Source organism: Cavia porcellus, unplaced genomic scaffold (genome assembly GCF_034190915.1).
Source record: "Cavia porcellus strain 051 isolate PalLab524CR breed Dunkin Hartley unplaced genomic scaffold, mCavPor4.1 scaffold_6, whole genome shotgun sequence".
In the NCBI taxonomy this organism is placed as follows: domain Eukaryota; kingdom Metazoa; phylum Chordata; class Mammalia; order Rodentia; family Caviidae; genus Cavia; species Cavia porcellus.
In genome coordinates this window covers 89,006,302-89,030,868 of record NW_026947489.1, presented here as the reverse complement: position 1 = coordinate 89,030,868, position 24,567 = coordinate 89,006,302, and the positions used below count along the sequence as shown (strand labels likewise).

Here is a 24,567-nt window from a genome sequence, read left to right as displayed (position 1 = left end):
TAACTCAACAAAGCAAAACACTAGAGACTGTCAGTAGCTCCTACACTGACCCAGCCTGCTCCTCGCTGTCCCAGCACAGGCTCTGGTGGGCAGGACACCAAGGACTTCCAGTGTGTGGCCCAGAGGCTGGGGCAGAAGACCCAGGTTCCAGCCCGGACTTTGGACCCAGAGATGAGGCCTGACCAGGAGAGGAACATCCAGCCACTGCGACGGAAATTCCAAGAAAGGCTTCTGGCCAAGTCTGCCCTAGAGCCAGGAGGAAATGTTCCCTCCAGTGCCACCTCGGTGTCCCCAGCCCCCAAGGCTGACTCCCAGGGAGTCCAGGCACCCAAGCCAGACAGAGTCTGCGGGGACCCCAATGCCCCGCGGCTGGCCTGGCACAGCCACCTGGGGACAGACGTCCCAACAAGCCCAAGCGGCCGGGGTGGTGCTGGCGCAGGGCCGGGGCTGGGGACAGCTTCGAGCCCCGACGCTTTTATAAGCGTGACTTCCCATGGGCCTCGGACTGCAAAGGCCGAGCTGTCCCCTCCTGCCTCTCTTTTCGGGCTCCCGGGAAAAGCGAGGCCATAAAGCAGGGGTGTGGGAGGCAGGAAGCCAGGCCAAGCCCCAATAAACTGCAGGGTGCGCGGAGCTGCAGATGAGTCCAGGTCCCCCCTCCCCGCCCTGCTGGGATCGGAGTGTCAGAGGGCACAACTGCTGACGCAGATGTGGGTGGCACCACATGGGGACAGCTGGGCTCCCGATCTGGCTCTGGCTCCACCGCCAGGTGCCTTGGACACTGTGTCCCCTGCCCCCCACCCACCTCCGGCCAGGAGGGGATCAAAGGCCAGCAGGACCCGGAGGAGGAGCTTACTGGGACCTTAGGGCCAGGAGGAGGAGAAGGCTGTCTCTGCCTAGCCAGGTCCTCCTCGGGGGCTCCACTAGGCCTGTGCCCGGCCATGATGCTTGTGGCTGGTGCAGGACTTGAACTTGCAGACCTGTGTCGCCTGCATCCTTGAGTGGCACTGGCTCAGGACTCGAAGGGGCACGGAGGAATTTTAAACCTTGATTCTCTTCTGCCCTGGCGTCTCAGGGTTTGCCACAGGGCGGCGGCGTGAGCTCACTTCCCAGTCCGTTCCTCCTCCCCACTGCCCTGTGTCTATTAATAGCGTTGCCACCCGCCCAGCCCCAGGGCTCCAAACCTCCGTGTCATCTCCGAGCCCTCCCCATAGCCCGGGTGCCACGGCTTCAGCTTCTCCTGGGTGCCTGTCACCACTGGCCCGCCCTCCGCCTCCTGCCAGGCTCCTGGAATTCTTGACAGGGCCAGGCCAGAGCACGTGACCTGCCCACGCCACCTACTGGCTGTGTGGTTTTGGGCAAGTGGTTCAGCTTTTTTGGGTCTCAGCCACCTCTGCTGTGAGGTGAGGATAATGATCTCTGAGTGATGCCTGAATTAAATGTTAGCATGGACACAAGGACCTTATCACAGCCAGCATTCCAGTACTCGAGAGGCTGAGGCAGGAGGATCCCCTCAAGTTTGAACCAGCCAATGCTGGTCTGTCCCAGAGCCCTTGTGGAATCTGTCACCTATCCCAAGGTTTCTCAAACAGGGACACTTTTGCCCCAGGGGACATTTAGCAATGTCAGAAGGCAGTTCCTGTTGTCACAGCTGGGGAGGCATTAGGTGGATAGGAGCCCAAGGAAGCTGCTGCCCGTGCACAGCATAGAGCACGTGACAGAGGTGTGTCCACCCTGAGGGCCCTCGAGGCCCACCCAGCCAGAAGCTGGTTTAAGAGTCATCTGTCACCTGGGCAGCACTCGGGCCCTTCCCAGAGCAGGCACCCGTGCTGACCAGCACTTTTCCAGGAATTTTCTGAGGTCGTCTATTTTGTCCCCTGCACAGCTGAGGGCAGTGTGTGTGGGGGGAGTGGACACGCACCCTTCACCCCTGCAGCCTGCCCCACCCCCTCTGCCCTTCCCTCGTGCTAGTTATTTTTTTGTGGTACCAGGGATCGAACTCACAACCTCGAATTTGTCAGTTAGGTGCTTATACTGCTGAGCTAAATCCCCAGCCCCTAGTTATTTTTAATTATTTATTTTGGCACTGGGGATTCGACTCAAGGCCTCTGTGCTAAGCTACAACCCCAGGTCTTCTTAAATTTTGACACAAGGTCTTGCTAAATTCTCCCAGCTGGGCTGGAACTTGTGCTCCTCCTGTCTGGGTCTCCTGAAGAGCTGGGATTACAGGTGTGGGTCACCAAGGCTGGGAGCAAACACTCCTGCCCCAGGTGTTCCCTGGGCATGTGAGTATGTGGCAGCACAGGTGGCCAGGCGTGCCAAGAGTGGTCACTCTGCAGCTGTGGAGGTCAGATGTCTCCTTGCCAAAAACTGTTTCCCACAAGTCACTGCCTTCCCTGGGCCTGGCAGGGGCCCACAAGTCGGGATCCCCACTGGCCATCCCAGCTCTGCTGTGCAGGTTTGTCCAGCCCAGATTTCACAGAGGATTGGATGGCCCTGCCCTGCCAGCCCGGGGACACAGGGACCCTAAGACCCCTTCCTGCTCACGGCTCCCTGGGGGCCTCAGCCCCCTCCACCTTGGGGTGGCTGGAGGACTGGGCTGTTGGGATGAGACCAGGTGGGACCCCAGCTGGAGGGCAGGACTGGGAGTGGCTGCGAGCCCCTACTGGTGGCACTGGCGGTACCTTCCTCCCATGGTGGCCCTGACCTTTACCTTCTCTCCCAAGGCCGACCCCCCAGGGACAGCCAGTGCTCCCTGAGGCCTCTGGGCTCCTGTTCAGAACGTGGGCGTCCCTCTAGCCTGCCCTGTTACCTCACAGACACCAAGGATGGGACAGAAGGCACCTGGCTGGAAGCTGTGGCCACCAGGGCCACTGAAGACAGTGCCAGGACTCCTAGGTCCGGGTGAGGACCAGATGCTGGCCTTGGGGGTTCATTCCAGGCCCCGGTTGTCCCTAATCCTCTGCCTGTCCCTTGTCCCTTCTGTGGGCTGGCAGGGCTGCCACGGCACCTGCCGCCTTGCATAACTCCGTGGTGACCTCAGAGATGCCGAGTGGAGCCACCAGCCGCTTCCTTGTGCTCCAGGGCCTGCCACACTGTGCACCCTGCTTTGGTTCCTTGGTCCAGGGGTTCTCAACACCCACCCACGTGGTCCCACACCTGCGGTGCGGCCTCTAGGGGCCTCGGAAACGTGGGGGGAAGGGCAAGGAGAGCCCAGCTTCTGCAGAACAGCAGCAACCTGAGTTCAGAGTCAAGGGTTCCAGTCTCCCCTCTGCCTTTGGGGAACAGCTGCGCCTGCCTCAGCTTGCTTGTTGGTAGAAACCACGAGTTCACCATATGCACCGGGGAGCTGGCACCTCCAAAGGACGCCTGGCTGGCTCATACTGCCCACTCAGGGCTGATGGCCCCACCAGCACCGAGGGCCAGAAGAGGCTCCCGGACCTGGAAGTCGAACCCCGGCATGGTGCCACCTTGTGGTCAAAGGGGGCAGCGCAGGGCCTCCCCTCTGTTCCTCCCCTTGGCTGTGCAAGGGGCCGGGAGAGTGTGACAAGTCTGACTCAGACCCACACCTCCCGTTGCCAGGTCAAAGTGGCATTGAGCTCGCCAGGCGGCTCAGGTGACACAGCCATCGCACCCTGCACCCAGGTTGCACTCCTGTCTTGGCTCCTCCAGGGACGACGGGGGCTTGGGTCGCCCCGAGCTGAGCTGATACGGGCTGCACCTTATCACTGCTCCATGTCCTGATGCACGACCCCAGAGAGATGCTCCAAGACAGAGGCAGCTTCCTCCAGAAAACCTGCCTCCTGCCACAGACGCCAAGCCAGCCAAGTGCAGCAAACGCCAGCCTCGGGCCACTTTATTTATTTTTATTTTTGAGACAGGGTCTCGCTATGTGGTTCAGGCTGGCCTTGAGCTCACTGTGTAGCCCAGGCTAGTCTCGAACTTCAGTGATCCTCCTGCCTCAGCCTCCTGAGTGCTGGGATTACAGGCGTGTGCTCCCACACCCAGTCCACTCCTAGATTGAGAAAGAAGCTGTAAGGTTACGGGCACTGCTGTGGGGAGGATGTGAGCAGGGTTAACTGGCTGTTGTTGCTGTTAACTGCTGAGTAAAACTTTCTGATGCCATCTACTCTCACAGCCCTGTGAATGAGACACCATGGTTACGATATGATATTTTCATGAGAAAATTCAACTTTTTGAAAGATGACTCCAATTATTTCTGGTGGCCTTTTCACCTGTGATAGCCTGAAAAAAAATCAAAATATAGAGTTTTGCTTTCTTTCTTGGGGAGAGTAACACTAAACTTTGTTTTGAGTCAAGGTTTTCTCAGCAACCCAGCTGGCCTCAGATGCAAGATCCTCCTGCTCAGCCTCCTGAGTGCTAGAATTACAGGCTGTGCCACTTTGCCTGGCTCGATAAATTACTAAATCACGTACAAAGCAAGAACCACTCCATGCCGTTACTCATCTGACATTAAGATTTTTGTTTCTCCTTGTTTATATGCAGTGACCGAGTTTGTCATAAAGCAGTATGAATAATGGATATAAAATGTTTTGATGCTATGTAAGAATGTCAAATTTAAAAAGCCAGGCTGGGGATTTAGCTCAGCGGCATAAGCGTTTGCCTTGCAAGTGCACGGTCGTGAATTCAATCCCTGGTACCGCCAAAAAAAAAAAAAAAGTATTCTATAAAAAAATAAAGCCAAATTTGCTACTACATTTATGCTTTAATGTGCCCTTCTGTGTGTTTGGCATGAGAGTGAAGTTAATTCTCAGATGTAAATTTGGGGCTTCCGGGGCTTGTCACCCCGTTCGGTGACACTGGAGAGGCTGGGGCAAGAGAAGATGTGACAGGCCTGAGGGAGCTCTGCTCCCCTAAAACCCGGCCCCCTCCTTGGCCGGACACTGCGCGGAGATGGATCCTCTTTTCACGCTGTTGTTGTAGCAGTGCAGGCAGAGTACCCCAAGGGTCAGCTGTCCACCAATCAAAATGCAGCCGAGAAGGCCTGAGGCTGACAGCGCCTGCTGCGCCCCCACAGGTTGTAAGTGACCAGAGCAGAGACGCCCGGTGTTCCTGGAGAGCAGCGGGGCTCCCCCGGCTCCTCTAAGCAGAATAAGGATCAGCACCACCTAGGAAACTGCTCTTCCAGAAAACACATCAGAGTCTGATCCACCCAAGAATAACGAAGGAAGAAAAGTGCTCCGGTAGGGTCCAGGGTGCCTCTGGCTACACCTCCCTCTTCTGGCCAGGCTGAGAACTGCAGCCCGCAAGTCAGATTGCAGCTTCGGAGGGTGAATGGGTGGGTGTGTGTCTGCGTGCGTGCGTGCGTGCGTGCGTGTGTGTGTGTGTGTGTGTGCGCCTGCGTGTGTATTTCACCCACCTCTCTGGGGAACCCTCAAGCCGAATCAGAACCCCTTTTTGCCTGTGGGTAGGAGCCACCCTGCTGCTTGTCATGCCTGCGCTGGTTTGTGTGCAGTGCTGTTCTGATCCCAGCTAGGGAGTCCTTTGGGGCTAGGCAGCCCAGAACTGCGTGGTCCTCTCTGTAGACACCGGGCCACAGGTGAGAGGCCATCCAGCCGGGTTCCTCCCCCAAAGCCACAGGCCACCCTCACTCCACACCAGCCGTGCTGTAGCTGTGGGTGATGTAGGAGGCCTGCAGGGCCACAGGTGTGAGGCCACACCTTCTCGCCCACAGCACCGAGCCTGGATTAAGCACCGGATGCTGAGGGCGCAAACGTTTCCTAGTAAATCAGCTGCTGCTCAAAGAAGACCACACACCCTGCAGAGCCGGGCTGTCTGCCAACCTGGCTGCAGGACAGCAGTGTTCCTCAGCAGACTGGAAGCACAGGAGGACTCTGGCCTGGCACAACCAGTCTACAAAGCAGTGGCCGGGTAGGCAGGGTGAGGTCCTGGGAGCCCAGGAGGGGCTGGAGTACCTGGTGCCCACGGGGCAGCCCTGCAACTCGGGGACACAGCTGTAGGCCAAGGGCACTTCATCCATCTCCAGCCTCTTGGTCCCTCCCAAGGGGGTAGCCCAAGGCAGCAGACCGAGGTCTAATGCCCAGTGCCTTGTGGCAAAGGGACCTGTGAGTGTGGGACCTTTGCCCCAGCTACCTCCCAGAGCGGGTGACGTGGGGCAACGCTCCTGGGCCGCAGTGACTCTGTGTGGGGGTGGGCAGGGAGGTAAAACAAAACACCGGCCCTCATGGGTGTTTCATATACATATTTATATATATATTTCATGTACAAAGTTACATTCCGAACCCCAGGGATTCCATAATAGAAATAAATACTGAAATGACTACACTGCTAAAGAGCTTCCTGCTCCCAGCGACGAGCCTCGCCTCTGCCAGGCAGCAGGTGGGCGCGCATAGCACCCGACTGCAGAGGCGAAGAGAACCCGGGTCAGATGCTAGCACGGAAGCACACTGAGAACGGAACGGCTGAAATTTACCCGATGCTGAGAACGCAGGACGAGGGCATTAACAAAACTTCTGATAGAAAGAAAAGACATTTAGTGTTACATAACATCACGACCCTGTTAGAAAAGGTCCACGGCTCTGAGCTTTTCTCCCCTGCCCACGCTACGCAGCAGGATGGGGGTGTCCCCTCCTGGGCACCGCCCAGGGAGAGGGCCCGGGTGCCGGCTCGGTCCCTTGGTAGCAGTCATGGCACGGGAAATGCTGAGACCCACAGGGCTGGCAGGACCTGGCTCTCGAGGATGGCTCGCACCATGAGACGCTTGTCCTGCTGTTCAGTTACTAAGGCTGCCGATGCTGGGGTTCCTTCCCAGATGTGGGGAGCTCTGTAGCATAGGAGATGAACGCGGACGCAGCCGAGAGCACGGATTTTAACGCCGTCTATGCAAACACGTTTCACCTTTCGGAAATGCCGTGTGCTGCATATTTTGTGCTAAGAATGTCTCACACTCTCAAAAAGCTGCGGCTTGTAAGAGATTCATTCCTATTGCAGCGCTTTAGATCCACACGGGTTGGAGAGAAGCACTCGAGTGAGTCCCTAAAAACATCCTCTCTTTCTGCAGAGCTGCTGACCTGCACGTGACAGTGAACATGAGGCTGTAGCCCACATGGTGCCGTTTTGGAGACCAGCAACTGCAGAACACTGGGAACCTCACGGCCTCACACAAAGGTTAAAAGGCCAGGAAGAGGGGTTCTCGTTCGGTTCCCAGTTTCCTCCTTGGGAGACTGAGCCAAGGTGCTAGCTATGGGCGCTTTACACCCACACTGCTTGGCAATGGCTGACATTTGCCATCTCTCACAGAGGTTACCACTGTGACCAAAGTCAATGTCGTGGGATGTAAACCTGTCATTGGGGAAAGAGGAAGGGAAGCAGCCTGCAGAAAAATTTTAGCTGACATTACAAACACACACCCAAACCTTCAGGACAAACTGGGCATTGTGTCCATCCTGGTACCTGAATGAACAGGGCCACGGATAACCGTCCTCTGTAGTAAGATGTACACCTGTGGTCCTCAAGGTAAAGCAATCACCACCACGGTGACACGGGGACACCTGCTATCTTCAGGTGCTGACTCCCCAGGTGCCCGCCAGGCACATATGTGAGTCCTGCCTCTGGGACACTTCCTCAAAATCCCCACACTTTGGCATCTCCTTTGGAATTTACAATTTCCAACAAATGTTTAATAATGCTTTTTGCTAGGTATTGCCAAAAAAAGGGGGCTTAAAATAAAAGAAGAACATAGTAATTAAGCTATGGAAAAGTGGCCTAAGTTTTGTCTCAAAGAAAAGTGAGTAAGTAGTAGTTCAAGCAAAACAATTATCCTCCAAATGCAGCGTTTGTCCAGGCTCCCTCCTAAAACCCACACGGCCACGATTCTGCTGTGTACACGAATGTGCTTATAGACGCATGTGGCTAAGTGGACCCGAAGGCCTCCCTGGCTCGTCCAGTCCCATGATTTTAAATTCCAGCCTAAATATGGGTACGTGTAAAAGTTGCGGGTGTACATTTTATAGATATTTTTGCACAACGGTTCAGGAGAAAAATTGCTGGCACTTAATGTCTAGACAGTTAAGAGACCTGGGTTTGCTTGCTTTTCTTGGACGGTCTGTAGGGAGCGGCAGGGCCGGATCAATGGTCCTTCCAATGACTGGGGGGACCTTCTTTCTATAGATTTGCATTTTTAAAATAGCACATGAAGCCGTAATTTAGCTTCGAGTAATGGGGGGAAAATGGTACATCACACGTGTTCAGGAAGTTGGAGAGGGTTAACACTACAGCATCACGGTTTTAAAAAACACACTGAGCAAGAAAATCAGTAAAACCCAGACTCCAATCAGTTTTACGAGGACACTGTAAGAAGACGTGGTGCCAGTCCTGGCCTTATGTGTGGCCTTAGCATCACAGAGAACAGAAGGAAACAGCTTTCCCCGCCCACCTTGGCAGTCAGCCAGGGCTGAGGCTGCTGCGGGTCAGCCGTCACCAGCAGCTCTGCACAGCCAGAACAAGGGCAGACAGGTGCAGTTTGACATGGAATAAAACCAAACATGGACCAACCACCTCCGTCTGCCAGAACCAGGTATACAAAACACAACTCCTTTTAAAAACTTCCTGATGCTTAAGCATCTTCTGATTTCTCCAGAGGTCATCTCAGCTTTGTAAATAAGCAGCCTCTCAGCCATGTCAGCATGGAATTGAGTGCAACTAGTGAAAACATCGGAATTTTCTGAGAAGCAGGCCTCAGAAACTTTAGAGCTCTAATAAAACAGAAAGAGGAGATTTTATTTAAATAGTGTAGTCTTAATTTCTTTAATATAAAACCCCCAAATCTGCTGAAAACAAAGTTTTATATACCATATAAACAAGATTTGTCAGACTTGAAAGTGAACGTTAATTTACAGTTAGCTTTTGGCCCTCTTGGGACAGTTAGATAAATCTGCTGACCATCTGCCATTAGTGTGTCAATTTTATAATACACAGGGGAGAACTCTTGTACCTAATGGTACAGTTCCACGTATCAAGTGTTTCCCATTAATTCCATTATTAGTGACAGCTAAGCAGTGACCCCATTGAGTGAAGCGCGTGCCCCTGGCCGGGGCTGGACGGCCACATCTGGTTGCTCCAGTCTCCAGTTGGCAGCAGTGGGCACGCTCCGAGTGGCTCCTAAGACGCGAAAACTGCCTGTAACACTGGTGCAGCAGGACGTGAGCTCCCGGGATGCGCGGGCAGACAGGTTCCAGGCACAGAGTTAGCAGGCGGAAATGCTCCCGTGGTGTGTGTGAACACTGAGCGCACGGGAGAAGGGGAGAAAGTAAAATGAACCATGCAGAAGACACGGCGCCCGCTCCTGCAGCTCTGGGGCTCACTCACTGCCACACATCACTTGCCACACGATCAAGTGGCTCCTCTCCGCTTTGGTGACAGACGGCTCCAGGGGGAGGTCCTCGCCCAGCAGCTCTGATTCTCCGCCCTCATCACCTGGCGGGCAACAGGGAGACCTGAGTAAGGCTGAGGATGGAAAATGCAGGGCCAGGGAGACGCGCACCATGCTGGTCGCCAGCCGTGAGAGTGTCCGGGAGGAGACGGTGGGGGCCAGAGACCTCACGGGCTTCCCCACGCCCCGGATCTCCAGGGCCGAGGTGCTTTCCTCGACATTCCCAGTGCGCACTGACTGCACCTCAGGGCACAGAGCTGAAAGTGAGAGGTGAAGCCACGTGCTCTTCCCAAAGGGACCGTCTAATCTGGTTCACACCACACCAAGCCATGAGGTCCATGAGAGCCAGGCCTGCACACAGACTGACCCACCAGAGCACTCGGGGCAGCAGTGACAGGGGCCGGGTGCTCTGGGACACAGAGCACATACGCTCGGGTTTTCCTGAAGACCTCGGATTCGTCACCCCTACTTTACGTTCTTCTTCCCAGGGTTCTAAGTTCAGGGCAAGTCACAGTGGTCATTGGAACAGGAAGACACCAGGGGCTTATACAAGGGTGCCATCCCTGAGCTGTGATGTGTCCCTGAGCCCTGTTGGATGGGCTGTGTCACCGAAGCTGGTGACAACCTGGCCTCAGCAGAAACTGAAAGCCATGCACAGCAAGGGACAAAGATATCCTACTGCCGCGTTAGAAATTTTTTTCTTTTTTTTTTTTTTGAGACAGAGTCTATGTAGTTCAGGCTGGACTTGATCTCACTACATAGGCCAGGCTGGCCTCAAACTTACACCAATCCTCCTGCCTTAGCCTCTTGAATGCTGGGATTATAAGCATGTGCCACCATGTTCGGTGACTTACAGGAATTTTGCTTTACTTGAATTTTGGATGGCCAGAAAAAAGTACTGATAGTTTTCACATGGCATCAAACCAAGGAGAGAAGCCTGCTCAGGATAAAAATCAATTTCTCAACTAAAACCTAACTATAACCACGTGGTTAGAAAGTTAAAAAAAAAAAAAAAAAAAAAAAAAAAAACAGTGTTTCTCCAAATTTTCTTTTTCAGGCAGTGCTGGGCGCCAAACCCAGGGTTTGCTCATGCTGGACACATGTATTTTAAAAGATCACAATGGTAATGATGGTAATGACTGATTCACTGAGAGAAGAGATTGCTGACTCCTGCTGAGTTGTTCTGTCCTGAAGATTCTACATTCCTCAGTTAATGTAAACCATTAAAAATTTGGAATTGTTGGGATCAATTTCTCACTGTTAAAATATTAAGAGGAAATGAAACAAAACAAGATCAAATTTAATTTTTTAAAAAAGCGTATTTACAAGCCAGGCGTGGTGGTGCACACCTGTAAACCTAGCATTCAGGAGGCTGAGGCAGGAGGATCGTTGCAAGTTGGAGACCAGCTACAAGGTGAGCTCAAGGTCAGCCTAAACTGCTTATCAAGACCCTGTCTCAAAAAGATTAAAAAAAAAATGTGTGTATTTACTATTAAAGTCATCCTATGTTTAAAGACAAGTCTATTTTTCCACCTGGATACCAGAGATACTGCCAAACCCATTTTTATTATGCTGTTTCTGGGACTGCAATGGAAGGAATTTAGTGGACTGGAAAACTACAGACTTTACTAACACACTCCTTAGAATGTTTTCAGTGGCACATCACAGTCCGGGAGAACGTGACAAAAATCACCCAGCCAACAAGACACGCCATGATCCCTCTCCACAGGGGATTCACTGCCACCAGCACTCTGGGAGGGCAAGGCCGAGACGCTGAGCTCTGCGGGCGCCTCTGCAGACAGCTTCTGAAGGCCTGGCCTCTTCCCTCAGACTGTCAGTGGGCGCTGGGTTCACACACTGCCACCTCCACGGCCCTGCGTCACTTCTTACACAAGCCGCATCTCAAACTCGTATCTGTCATGAACACAGCGCTGCATTTAACACCACCTTACCTTCTGTTTGCTTCTTTCTTGAGACAGGGCTGCCCTTGAAGTCAGAGTGACCCTATCTCAGCCTCCCGAGAGCTGGGGTTACAGGCCTGTGCCACTAAGATTCCAGGCTAGTTTATGTGCTATGGCAAGTGTTTGTACTTGCAGAGTGCTTTGCAACGGTTTCCAAGCTCCTCCCTGCCAGCCGCCTGCGTCTGTCCCTCACCACCCATGCAGACTCTTTCCTGTCCACTGACTACACTTCCCCAAGCTCTTTTCTCCCGGATGCCCACCTGAGTCGCTCCCCCCATGCAAGCCTCACAGGAAGGCAGGCCTGTCCTCCTCGCCCAGCTCCTGGCCCCCTCGCTGCGCTGTTCTGTCCTCTGTGGTGGGCGGTGGCCTGGCACTGGTTTCAAGCTGCAAGGTTTGTGAGTGAGGAAATGAACACATGAAAGTACTTCCGATACCAACTATGCTTCTGCACTTCAGGAAGTATTTTTATCTCCTCATCTTGCAGGTGAGAAAACTGAGGCTCTGGGGGGTTGGCTGCACGAGGCCTTCTGATGCCAAATTTTAAGCTTTTCAAGTGAAACTCAACCACTGGCCACTTCCTGTTATTCCTAGTGCTACCTCAAACAAACACACTTTGTGTGCAAAGAAATGCACATGCACGCACACACACACTCTCCCAAGTGAAGGGAACTGAGGAGTCCTGCTCAGAGTGGCTTCTCATGGAGCTGGGTGACACACACTCACCCATCCGGAAGTCTATGTAGCCCTCACCGCCGCTGATGACCAGCATGGCCTTCAAGGGCGCCTGGCTGCCAGGCTCCTGCGCTGAGGGCCCCGCTCTGTCAGCCACCAGGTCCGTGCCCCCGCCGCCGCTCTGCGGGCTGACCACTTGCCCTGTGTTACATAGGAAGAGGTTAGACCGTTACTTACCCCGGAGGCCTGGGGAAGGCTGCTTTTCTCTGAATTTTTTTCAGAGCGTTAAAAGGAAAAATGTTAACACATTCTGAAGTATGACCTAAATCTGGAGGTGCTCTGCGTAAGAAAATCGTGACAGGAGCATCACAGGAGCCCGGTCTGGAAACCTTACATAATGCAGCTCTGCGCTGAGCAGGAATGAGCACAAAGCCCAGCAGGAGACGTGTGCACGACGGGGTGGGTCTCGGCTGCCTCCATTTGCCACGTGTGCCTTCCAATACGAGGGTGCTGGGAGCTCTCCCCAAAGGGTGAGGAGACAGAAAACTCCAAATCCATGAGCTCCCTCTTTCCCTGTGTGGGAGCTAAGGCAAGAATTCAGCCACTGGCTACACCCAAGCCCTTTATAAATGTGATTGTGAAATGGGGTCTTTCTAAATTGCCTAAGCTGGCTTGCACCTTGTCCTGCTTCAGCTACCCAAGTACACAGACCACACCGTGCTAGGCTCTCTGGCTCTCTGCTTAGAGCTCGGGAAAGTGCATCTCATCTTTTAGAGCATGTGAGTAACATTGTTGCAAAATGTACCACTTGTTCCAAAATTCAGTTCTAAGCTCAAATCCTTGAGCACAAAACAGTCCTCCTAGGAACAAATGCACCATCTGCAAGGCACCCTCCTAGAAAACTCTGACTGGAAGTTGTTTTTTTGTTTTGTTTTGTTTTGTTTTTGCCAACATCTTGTATTATCATTCTGGCCCAATCACACAGCCTGTGGCAGCTAGCAGGACAGAACCGTAAAACGTGATATACTACATTGCTGATACTAATAATGTTGCCGATTTGACTTTAGTTTTATGCTTAACATAAAATTTCTGAACAGATCCCTAAGGAGGCCTGCCTTTGCAGGGCACAGTGGTGCAGCCTACAATCCCGACACTCTGGGAGGCCCGGGAAGGGTGGGTTGTAGGCTGGAGCCTGGCCTACGTGTCTTAGTGAGACCCTGAGCGCTGTGTTTAACAGTGAAAAACTGGGAGTAGAAACCTTGAGGTCTATCAACAGAAGAATAAATAATGCACAGCACATTTATTCAGACATGAGACCACCGCTGTTCAGCCCACCAACCCGTATGAGTAAACATGCTGGTGCAAGAAAGCCTCCAGAACGAGCGCACCCAAACTGTAGGAGCACTGAACTTCCCGGGACCAGTGGGAGCAGCAGACACAGCCAGACACAGCATGTTCTGGCCTCCGGCCAAGGCCCGGGGCCTGATGGGCGTCCACAGGTGGTCCTGTCCCATGCATGTTTGGCCACACGCTTTGTGGTGCTCTTGTGGAGCTGAGCGGCTCAAATGCCCCTCTCTATGTCACGCAGTTAGTGTGTGCGTCAGAGCTAGCTCTGTCTTACCCTGAACTAGCCTCTCTGGGGAACATGTTTTTTAAACCCTGCTTACAGATCGCCTGTGACACTGCTTTCCTACACTCAGAGGATGGAAAGTTTTCACGACTGTCACAACCAGCAAGATGGGTGGGTGCTCGCAGGTGCTGAGGACGCAGCAGCAGAGGCTGAGCGACTGCTCAGGGGGCAGGTGCACGCACACAGCCTGCCCCGGCCACCTACGGCCCCGGCACGTGCCTCTCTTCTTGTCTCAGCTGGGTGACTGAGGTGTCTCTGCAGTGATTGCCTGCATGAGCCTGAGACTGCTGCGGCTATGCTGAAGGAACACTGCTGCCCTTTCAGAGGGGAATCCAGCAACCCTTCACCTAAGTGCCCCACTGCACTGCACATGAAACCGGGGCCAGGACGCAGGGACATTGCGGAGACCCAGGGCACCGTTGTCCCCGCAGAGCACCCTGACTCACCTGGGACAGCCACGAAGAACTTCACGGCATCCCGGTGCCCGTGGAAGCAGAGCTGCGCGTGTGCCATGGAGCAGTATGGTATGAAGGTCCCTGGGGTCACTTTGTCGCTGTTTTCGTCACCATAGACACGGATGACACTTCCAGGACGATTTCCTGGTGCTCCTGAGGTTTTATTTGCTGCAATGGAAAAATCAAAGGCCAAATATTTTCCCCTGGAAGACGGCGATGACCCCAAGAGGTTACTGGTTAATCCTTAGAATGTGATCTAAAAGCTACAGCCAGTCGAGGTGAGACAGGGACAGCGACACCAGTTCAAGGCAAAGCTGGAAAAAGAGATGGCATGCCTGTTATTTTTAAGTACCTTGGGCAGCGGAGCAGGGGATTTTGCCAGTCTAGCGTAGCTATTAATTTTTAGAAATCATTTTGGTTAACCATGTGCAGACTGCAGTCTACAGAAATGGGTGTATTTTCTCTGCAGTTTACATTCTGATTTTTTCTCCCCAAAGTAAGATTGTGTCCCTGGAAGTGGGCGGGAGGGCCGTGTTAGAGGAACCCCGCCAGGGCACAGGGCAGCCCACGGCCACACCAGCTTGTGTCTGCTGGGGACCCAGGTGGCCAGACTCACAAGCACCCCCACTCCCCAGGACGTGGGGAGAGAAACGTGAACGTAACGAGATCGTAGCAAGGAGAGGATGTAGATTAATGACAGTTTAAGAGATGTTTCAAGTTTTTATTGCCAGGAAAACAAAGTCTGAGGGTGAATTCAGCTGCAACAGAAGATGATAAATAGATGAAGCTGCTGAGCACTGGTGGCCAAGTGACAAACGTTAAAACAACACCAGCTGCGATGCAGGGCTGCGGGGTGGGGGACACTGAGGCACATTCGAGGGGGTCTGGGGGAGCCTCCTGTGGCCAGGATCTGACTTACCCCTCAGCCCCAGTAAACGTCCCTGGTGGAGGATTACGGCTGAAGTGAGAGAGGAGGAAGGGGCCATGGAGGCGCGCGACCGCGGAGGGTGGCACTGAGAGCCGACGTCAGCATCCCTCACCTGCCCCCACTAGCCCCAGCGAGGAGATGAGCACCAGCAAGTGGCCTCCCCTGGGTCACTGGGGTCCCTGCCAGACCTCCGCAGAGAGCGAGTTCCAGAGGACAATTTGGTTTTCAGCAATTTGGGTTTCTTTAATGTTAAAGCCACTTTCATGCCTATGAATCAAATTCTTAAGAACTTGATATTGAGCATTTCCTAACTGCTTACATTTTCCCTTTTCTTTGTTATCTGTGTATGAATGTATGTGTGTGTTTTGTTTAAAGAAATCCTATTATCTGTGCCTATTATAAGACCTGGAATGAAATCCAGGGATGCTGGAATCTCTGAGACATAAGAAGTCTATCAACACGCAGATCTGTTTTTGATTTTATGAGACACAGTCTCACTACATGACTCAGGCTGGCCTTGAACTTGCTATGTAGTCCAGGCTGGCCTCAAACTCACAGCAATCCTCTTGCCTCAACCTCCCAAGTGCTGGGATGACAGGCATGTGCCACCATGCCTGGCTCCAAGAATGTGGGTTCTTCAGACCCCAGATATACCTTCTAGTCCTCCTTCCCCTCTCCCTGAAAAAGGACACGGGAATTGACGTCTGTACTTGTAATTCTCTGCCCATGAATACTGCAACACAAAAACATTCACTTAATAGATCATGCCTGTCATCCCCGTACTCAAGAGGCTGAGGCAGGAGGATTATTGTGAATTTGAGGCCGGCCTGAGCTATAAAGTGAGCTCAAGGCCAGCCTAAACTATATAGTGAGACCCGGTCTCAAAAAAGACGACAAAAAAAAAAGAGGATCAATGCAATGGAGAAACATACAAGGTACATTTTGTTTGCAAAAGTAATAAATCGCATTCTTTTTTAACACACGATAGGTTGCTGGTCTCCAGGACAAGGGAAAGCTTCTCCCACATTTTCTTTATGAACCACAAACAGGACAAACAGGATTTCCTAAACTATAGTCAAGGGGGATATAAAAACTAGGGTTAGCTTGGGCGTGGTGACATCTGCAAACCCAGCAGGACCCTGTCTCCAAAAGGAAGGCTGGAATGCTAATGCAGCTTAGGGTGAGGCCCTGGGTTTGAATCTCTATTACTGCAAAAGCAAGAACAAAAACACAGTGGCAAGTGACAGTATCTAGGGATGCTGGTATAACACAGTGAAAGAAAAATGGGTTTCAGCTCTTATTTCAAAGGAGAAACAGACCATATAACTCCTAAAGTAAGGGAAAAGCCTCTTAAATGACAGGTATTAATTATGAACACCAGTTCTGACGTGGGGCTCATAAGTTTCATGAAGAATGGAGGTCAGCATGATTTTCTGAGTCCCCGCAAACATGCGGGGAGACCTGAATGCCTGCTTCTTCCTGCGTGCTGGCCATGACTAGTTCCTACATGCCCTCACGTCCTGGGACAGTAACCTGAAAGTGTACTTACTTTCTGTCAACGGGATGGAGATAATGACACCATTTCCTGTCCCCACCCATAAACGATTGCAGGACACCATAAGAGCTGTGATCCTCACGAAGGAGAAGCCCAGTTTCCCAGTACCTGCAGTGGGAAGAGAGGGGCGTCTTACTGAGAAACCAGAACAGACAGTGTTTCAACTCCAAATCCCTCAGAGCCGCTTCACTGTCCAGCTACAGGACACGTGCTGAAGAAGCGCCTCAAGGCACATGTTTCCTTGGCTTTAGCATCTACTTCCAAGGAAAGGTTAGCAGAAAAAGACAGCTCTCATTCTGTCCTCTTTTTTTTTGGTACCAGGGATGGAACTCAAGACTTCTTGTTTGCCAAGCAGGTGCTTATGCCACTGAGCTAAGCCACCAGCCCAAAATGCAGTCTCAAAGTGGCCAACATTCAGAAAATGAAACACTTCAGGAGACATGACCCACGGTTTAGTTATGGGCCTGCAAAACCGAGCTGAACCAAAATGTACCCAATGAAAAACCTTCACTAGATTAGGAAATCCAATGTCCTCTGGATACGTAACCTGGGAAACTTCAGGTTTGCCTTAAAGTTCTTTACATAGATGTTAAAAACAAGCCTTGCTAACAAAACTTTATATATTTGGGTTTATATATTTGGATTCTAAGGCAGTTTAAAATATTAGGGTGTCAAATATAAATACTGTAGGGAGAATGAATGTATTTCTGTATCTCCAGAGAATTTTTATTTTTTAATTTTTTTTAATATTTATTTATTTATTTATTTTGTCTTTTTCGTTTTTATCGGTACCAGGGATCGAACTCATGACTGCCTGCTGGCAAGGCAGGCGCTTATGCCGCTGAGCTAAATCCCCAGCCCCTCGAGAGAATTTTTATAATTGACCTTATTTTCCGAGAGTTCAGAGGCAGAACGAGTCAACAGACAATTCTGCTAGACAAACAGCACCGGCTTACAGGGAACTGTGGGTCTGAAGTCCAGTCAGCCTACACTAGGACCCTCGAGCCTCCGGGAACAGCTCAGCTCCAGGATTAGTCTCCCCACACCTGATCCCGGGGTTCAGGGTTCACAGCTACAGCCAGGTTCTCCAGGACAATGACCCTAACAAGGTTAAAAAACACTAACATGGCCAGACATAGTGATACACACCTGTAAGCCCAGCTACTCAGCAGGCTGAGGAGGAAGCCAACTTGGAAACTTAGTGAGAAACTGTCCCCCGTCCACCAAAAATAAAATAAAAAGCGGTAGGTGATGCAGATCCAACTGCTAGTATCACAAAAAATCCAAAAACAAAACGACGATCTGGTTCAACTTGTCTTCATCAAAGAAAGCCCTGCAACAGCCCTAGCAATAACACAGCACTGGACAAGCTACTAAAATTCCAGCAGTAAATGGGCCAACAACCCACACCCTCCCTGAGCCGGGGCAGCTGCGGGTCAGGAGGACCAAGAGCCACCCCCACCCCGCCATGAGCCAGCCAATGCCAGGACTGGAGATAAGGCGGACTCTGTCACCAAGAAACCGGCTGCTTTGGAGACGCACAGGCTGGGAGGATAGCAACTGAAGTAAAAAACAAAACAAAGCAAAAACAACTCAGTGCCTGCACTGTTTGACTTTGCAGGCTTAAAGCTGGTGGTCTGAGCATCTATTTAGAGGATAACAATATGCAATATAGCAACGATGGGGGATTTCCTTCCATCCTGTTTCTAAAATCCAGTATTGCTCTCTCTGTTTAGTACTCAGGCGAGAGGTAGCGCCTGCCCTTTGCAGGCCTGTGGTCAGTGGGGGAGACACGAGCGCAAGAACCACACAGTGCTGGTGTGGCCAGTAATGTGAAGCTGAGGATGAAGGGTACTCGAGCGCCCGAATGCAGGCCTCGCTGGGTACAAGGTGCAGGCTACAACCTGGAAGTTCTGGGAAAGACACCAAGAACCTGCCGGACCAAGGACTCCACTCGCGGCTCTGGGTCAGTGGGTTGAGTGTGCTCCCCACTATCTGAGATCCCCGACTAGGCGATACATGTCACCTCACCTAGAAGGTGGGGGGAATGTGCACCAAGGTAACTTCTGCACAGCGGCCACCATACAGAGCAGGCTGACCAGCAAGCAGGGGAGCAGTTGGGAGTCATGTGTTGGGGACAGCAGAGGGGAGATGAGGGAGTCACTGAGTTAAGGTGATTTTGGAATTGACGGAGTTCCTGACAACGGACAAAACTGCATCAGGGAAACGTCCCAAGCATCCCACCTGCCCATCTGGAACCACAAGGTAGCCTGCAGGGTCCGCTGGACACCTTCCAGGAAAAGTTCCCACTCCTGAAGCCATGCCCCACCTAGGCCACTCGCTTCTGAATGAAGAGGGCTGAGGGCCCAGACAGTTCTGGCCCAGCTCGTGCCAGGCCCCCCACGGACACAAGGTCCTGAAAAACCCCACATCCTCTGTGACTGCCGAAGAGGAAGCGGCACGGAACTCACCTAACATTTTGCTGACGTAAGGCTCAATGTCCACGTCCTGCAGGTGCTGGTAAGTATGCGCGTGATAGAGGCGCAGTGTGGAGTCCAGGCGGATGGAGACCCATACACCATCGCCCACCCAGGCCAGTTGCCGCACTTGGCTCTCCTTCCGGGGGTGTGCATCAAAGGATTTCTAAGAGAGACCATCCCGTCACATAAGCACTTTTGGTGCACAGGGAAGTGTTTTAAAAACTGCTAATCCAGCCAGCTGTGGCAGGACACCCATAGACCCAGCACTTGGGGGCTGAGGCAGGCAGATTCACTGTGAGTCTGAGGCCAGTCTGGGCTACACAGTGAGTTCAAGAGCAGCCTGAACTACAGCAGAAACCTGTCTCAAAACAATAAGCAACAAAACAAAGGCCAATCTGCATAATCTAGCAGACTATTCACTTAATCAGATTCCTCTTCTAGATGCAATTTGCTTCATCCTGGCATGAAAAATAAGTAAAATGAGGAAAAGGAGTCCATGTGGTATTGGCCTGGGCATCAGGCAGCTTCCACACTGTGCAGTGCTCACTGAAGCCTGAACTTGGATTCTGGGCCACTGCAGAGCCAGAAATGAAGTCTGACTGCAGCTACAGACAGGTGCCCTCGCTACTGTGCAAGGAACAGACATGGAAAACGGACCCCCAGTGGCTACCTGTGGGGCTTCTAAGAGAGGGGACAGGACCAGGAGTTGGAAGGGAGAAATTCTACCCTAAAATTTCCTGCTGTATGTTACTTAAATAACTGAAATGAATTTATACAGTGTGGCAAAAAGCAATACTAAGGTTCTGTCTTTAAACAAATTCCAGAGAGCTGGCGATTTAGCTCAGTGGCGTAAGCGAGTTCAATTCCTAGTAACCCTCTCCCCCCGAAAAAGTGAATTCCCCCTGCAATGTTACTTCTCGGTTTGTGACACATGTGTGGGTGTGCCTGGGTGTGCACGAGGTGGTGTGGGAGGCTCGGGAATGCTCCTCCCCCGCAATCCTGACAACACAGCAGCACGATGGGTTCACCAGGCACGCTGTGCACTTGTCATCGAAGCTTTCTGGGGGTTGAGGCTGGAGGATCCCAAGTCTGAGGGCAGCTGAGGCAATTTAGTGAGACCTTATCTCAAAATTTTATGTTTCCTATTCTATTTTTTGGTCTTTGGTCACTGTGCAGCCCAGGTAGCCCTGAACTTTCTGTGATCCTCGTGCCTCAGCCTCCCAGGTGCTGGGACCACAGGCTGAGTCACTGCCCCCAGCTGTAAGTGTTCAGAAGGGCTAGGGATGTAGCTCAGTGGTTGGGTGTTTGCGTAGCATGCATAAGGCCCTGGGTTCAATCTTCAGTTATCCCAAAGAACTTTTTTTTCTTTTTTGGTATCAGGTCTCGAACTCATCACATCGTGCTTGCCAGGTAGGTGCTTATGCCACGGAGCTAAAGTCCCGGCCCTCAAAAAACTTTTTAAAAACTATTCAAATAAAACGTAACCCCATGCCAGACATGGTGACACATGCCTGTAATCCCAGTACTTGGGGAGCTGAGGGTACACGGTGAGTCCAGGCCAGCCTGACCTTCACAGCAGGGCCTTGCCTTGCCTCAAAGAGCAACAAAAACACACATACACACGCACAGGACAGATACAGACATAGGAAGATTCAAGTGTGAACTGTCCTCCTTTCCAAACAGAGGAAACGAGCAAACACTTCCCAGCCTCCTAATAAAAGCAGCAGGAGAGCCAGGCTGACACAGAAGCAAGCCCCAGCATCCACCCCCTCTGCAGTGTCCCGAAGCACAGACGTGGAGGGCTCCTGAGGGGCAGCCCTCGTGGCCTCGCGGCCCACGGCGACTTGCCTCTATTCGCATGGCCTTGGGCTGCACCACGTAGACCTTGTTCCTGTAGCCGCACCACACTTTGTCGTGCACCACGGTCATGCACCGGATGGAGTGGTGCGGCCGCCCCAGGTCCAGGAGGTGGTAGTTGGACAGGTCCCACTGGCCATCTGTACAAGACAGGTCTCGGTTAACGCCTGCTGAGCCCCGGAGGCCTGGGCGCCTCTGCCTGCAGACGGGAGAAATGCCCCTGAGGGTACAGCTGGATGCGGTCTGAGGGTCACCTGAGCCAACCAGCCCACAAGACTCGGGTCTCCTTACAACATGCTCTCCAGTGCAGAGATGAGACGGACTGAGATAAGCCATCCGCTTACAGCAGTTACAAAACTGGAATGGACGTAAGGCTGGGCATTTGCTCAGTGGCAGAGGATCTGCCACGTAGGTGCCTGGTGCTGGGTTCCACCCCTCGCACTACTACACAGGTCCTCCCAGGACTGAAAGCTACTCTGCGGCAGTATCTCACATTTTCTGTATTTTCTTGAGTAGAAGTTAAGAGGCTCTTTGCTAACCCTTTAGGAATGGTGCACATGGTTTGAGGCCCTAAGCTGAAATCCAAACTATTTTGAGCTCCGACATGATAGTCATGTGTGGTTCCGTGCAAGTCAGTGAAGAGGAATAAACAGTCAGTACGGGACTAGGCCCTGGCCGATGGCACCCTCGGCATCCCTGCAGCAGCTCTGCTCTGCTTCCCAGAGCCCAACAGCCCTGTGTGAGCCCTGGCCTGTGTGGCCTGCAGGCGCCCTCCGAACCCACTGCACCCACATGCCTGCAAGCGCTACTCCCCTGATGCCCGGATGGACTGGTCGCCGCTGCCAGGCCCGGCCCGGCTCAGCTCTGCTCACTTTCTAGTCCTGTAGCCCCAGGGAATTCTTAATCTCCAGCTCCTCCTCCCAGCCTGCTCCTCTGAATCCACATGCAGTGCTTCACACTGATCCTCACTTTTTGTTAATAAAACGTTGGATCTGTTTTATCAGAATGTTTTAATTCCAGTTTTTCTAGGCTCTTTAATTTTGTGGCTGAGGGGCCCTGAAGAGGTGACTGAAATGCTTGTTTCCCACCTGTAAAGTGAGGAACGTTCCTTCTAAGTTCCTGCAAATATTAAACATGGAGATTCTATAACGGGCCTGAACAAAGTGAACCACAGCCTGCGCCTCCTTGGTGCTTCGGCATCATTAGCTAGGTCTCTTGAGGTCACCAAATGCCATCTGTAAGCCCAAAAGGGGATGATCTCGGAAAAATTCAAAGTCAGGTTCTCTATGTCTCTCTGGTACTTCCATCATCAATCTCTCTAGTGAGGAAGAAATGAACTGTCATTTTGGTTGATGTACGTAAAGAGGAGTTATGAAGTAATGTGTGCTGGATTTCCCTAACTGAATACACTCAACGTAGGTTTTCTCATACTACCACTCCTCCATTTCTGAGTGTAGAAACAAGTATTTTATTTAGTTTTTTGAGCCAGGGTAACTCCGGAGCTCAGGATAGCCTTCAACTCTTTACGTAGCTGGAGTGGAACTCATGATCCTCCTGCCTTAGGCTCTAAACAATGGTTTTAAAGAGGAATATAAATAGCAAGATGTAGCTGGATGTGGTGATATATGCCTGTAATTTCAGCACTTGGGAGGCTGAGGCAGGAGGAGGATCACTGTGAGTTCAAGGCTTTCCTGCCTACACAGTGAGTTCAGCCTGAACGAACTATAGAGTGAGACCTGTCTCAAAATCCCAACCCAACCAAACCAAACAACAACAAAAAACCCCTTTATAAATGTAAGTAGATGCACATTATTTTTAAGACACAGAAGAATAGAAAAAAAGATCTCATTTTTTCTAATGAAGTGTATGAATGCAAACAAACGCCTCTATGTGTAATGCCTCCATTACACAGAGTAGGGGAATGCTGAGCTCACTCCTGCTGGCAAGTGCACTTCCCAGGGCTGTACTGCTGCGTCAGGGAGCTCCCATTTAGTGACAGTTGACACTGCTAACGGTCAGTTTGAATCTGCTTTCTTCCACCTCTTAAGCACCACTTTACACTTTAAGTGGCTGAAAACCCCACGCAGGCCACACCCGTGCCTCACCACTCACCAACTCCTCTGTGGAAGATCGCGAGGGTGCCATCGGCCAGGGCCACCAACACGATCCCTTTCACGTGCCTGCAGACAGGAGAGGGATTTCAGGACCCGAGAGTGGGAACAGAATGGGCCATGGAGCCCTGAGGGCCAGGGATGCACGCAGGAGCGCGCTCGGCGACAGGTGCCTGAGCAAGCAGCCAGTGTGGGCCCAGGGCCACACGTCGACCCTCCACACACATGCGCAGCAGCCCTGGCGTCTCTCTGCCAGCAGCACGCGGGACAGGACCGGCACCTCATCCCCAGCAGACTGGAGAATATTCTGAAACAGTGAGCAGCGCTCTCCTCAGTGCTAAGAACCCCAGTACGGGCAGGAATCGCCCTGGCAAACCTGCCCTCTGGGTGCTTCCCTAGTTTACTTTCCATCGTGAAACTGCATTCTCATTCAACTTCTCCAAAGGAAAGGCTGGAAGCCCAGGTCCTGAGTTAGTGATCAGGTCCACCTGTGCTAACAGGTGGAACCGCCCCACACCGAAATGCAGCTGAGATGAAGCCCGGAGGGCGGTACTCACACGATGCTGAGGATGGAGTCCTTGAGCCTGATGGAATGCAGACACCTCCGCCACTGCGCCACCGACGAGTGCACGTACAGGCTGTGGACAGGCCAGCTGATAAGCACATGGAGCCCAGCTCGGTGCCTGCAGCCCTGTGGCCCTGCGGCCGCTGCCCCCTCACCCAGGGCTCTGATGGCCACTGCGCCCTTCCCGGTCTATCTGAGCCGCCACACACACGCCACTGTGCTCTGGCCCGCACTTGCTGCCTCTGGTGCATCCAGATGTTACTCCCACCCACACCTTCTCAGAGTATTAGAGAGACCTTGCTTCTCTTTGGTACGAGGGATTGAACTCACGACCCCGCGCTTGCCAGGCAGGCACTTGTGCCACTGAGCTAAATAGCCGGCCCCTCGAGAACTTTCTGACCAAAAGGAAATATAGTTTAGAACAAATATACTGTTTAGAACAAATATAAACCCAGTTTATGAAGCGGCTGCAACAAAATTTGAAATTTTGTGTGCACACACACTCCTGAGTGTTGTTGTCCAGTTCTATGCGTGTCATCCCTTGGGCCTGTGTGTCCCCGCTCAGGGGCCGTGGGTGCTCTTGGGGTGAGTGCAGCACCCACCAGCCATTCTGCGCGCCTAGCCACATGGTCGGCAGGACACTGCTCATCTTCTGCGCCTCCTCCCGCGCCAGGTCCGGCTCACTCGGTAGCGCTGCTGAGATGGGGTCCTGGCACATGTCCGAGTCATTGCTGCAAGGGTGGGGCACAGGGAGACGCTGCAGAGAGCATTGGCTTTGGAAACTTGCACCTTCAAGTTTACAGCCACCAAAAAGCCCAACACAAAAATCAAATACTAAGGTTCCAGAAAGCCAGTGCTAAATGCTTGAATATTTATACACACACACACATACACACGAAGGGTGGTATGTAAAGAATTCCCCAAAACAAACTGAAATACGTCAA

General features: G+C 52.3%; 1 protein-coding gene across 11 annotated transcripts in view; it reads right to left on the bottom strand.

The window, feature by feature from the left end:
* Positions 1-6,205: 6,205 nt before the first annotated feature.
* Spag9 (sperm associated antigen 9) overlaps positions 6,206-24,567 on the bottom strand; it is a 107,827-nt gene continuing 89,465 nt past the window's right edge. For 6 of the 11 annotated variants that reach the window (XM_013149511.3, XM_063251309.1, XM_063251308.1 and 3 more), the window contains 10 exons: positions 24,226-24,354; positions 23,616-23,696; positions 23,060-23,127; positions 20,939-21,087; positions 19,082-19,253; positions 16,605-16,718; positions 15,047-15,085; positions 14,119-14,295; positions 12,094-12,243; positions 6,206-9,453 (listed from right to left, as the gene is read on the bottom strand). In XM_013149511.3, coding sequence (XP_013004965.1) covers positions 9,338-9,453; positions 12,094-12,243; positions 14,119-14,295; positions 15,047-15,085; positions 16,605-16,718; positions 19,082-19,253; positions 20,939-21,087; positions 23,060-23,127; positions 23,616-23,696; positions 24,226-24,354 — 1,195 coding nt within the window. In that variant the 3' untranslated portion in view covers positions 6,206-9,337. The remainder of the gene's footprint in view (positions 9,454-12,093; positions 12,244-14,118; positions 14,296-15,046; positions 15,086-16,604; positions 16,719-19,081; positions 19,254-20,938; positions 21,088-23,059; positions 23,128-23,615; positions 23,697-24,225; positions 24,355-24,567) is intronic. The other 5 variants (XM_063251310.1, XM_013149513.3, XM_003466832.5 and 2 more) reach the window with 1 other exon arrangement.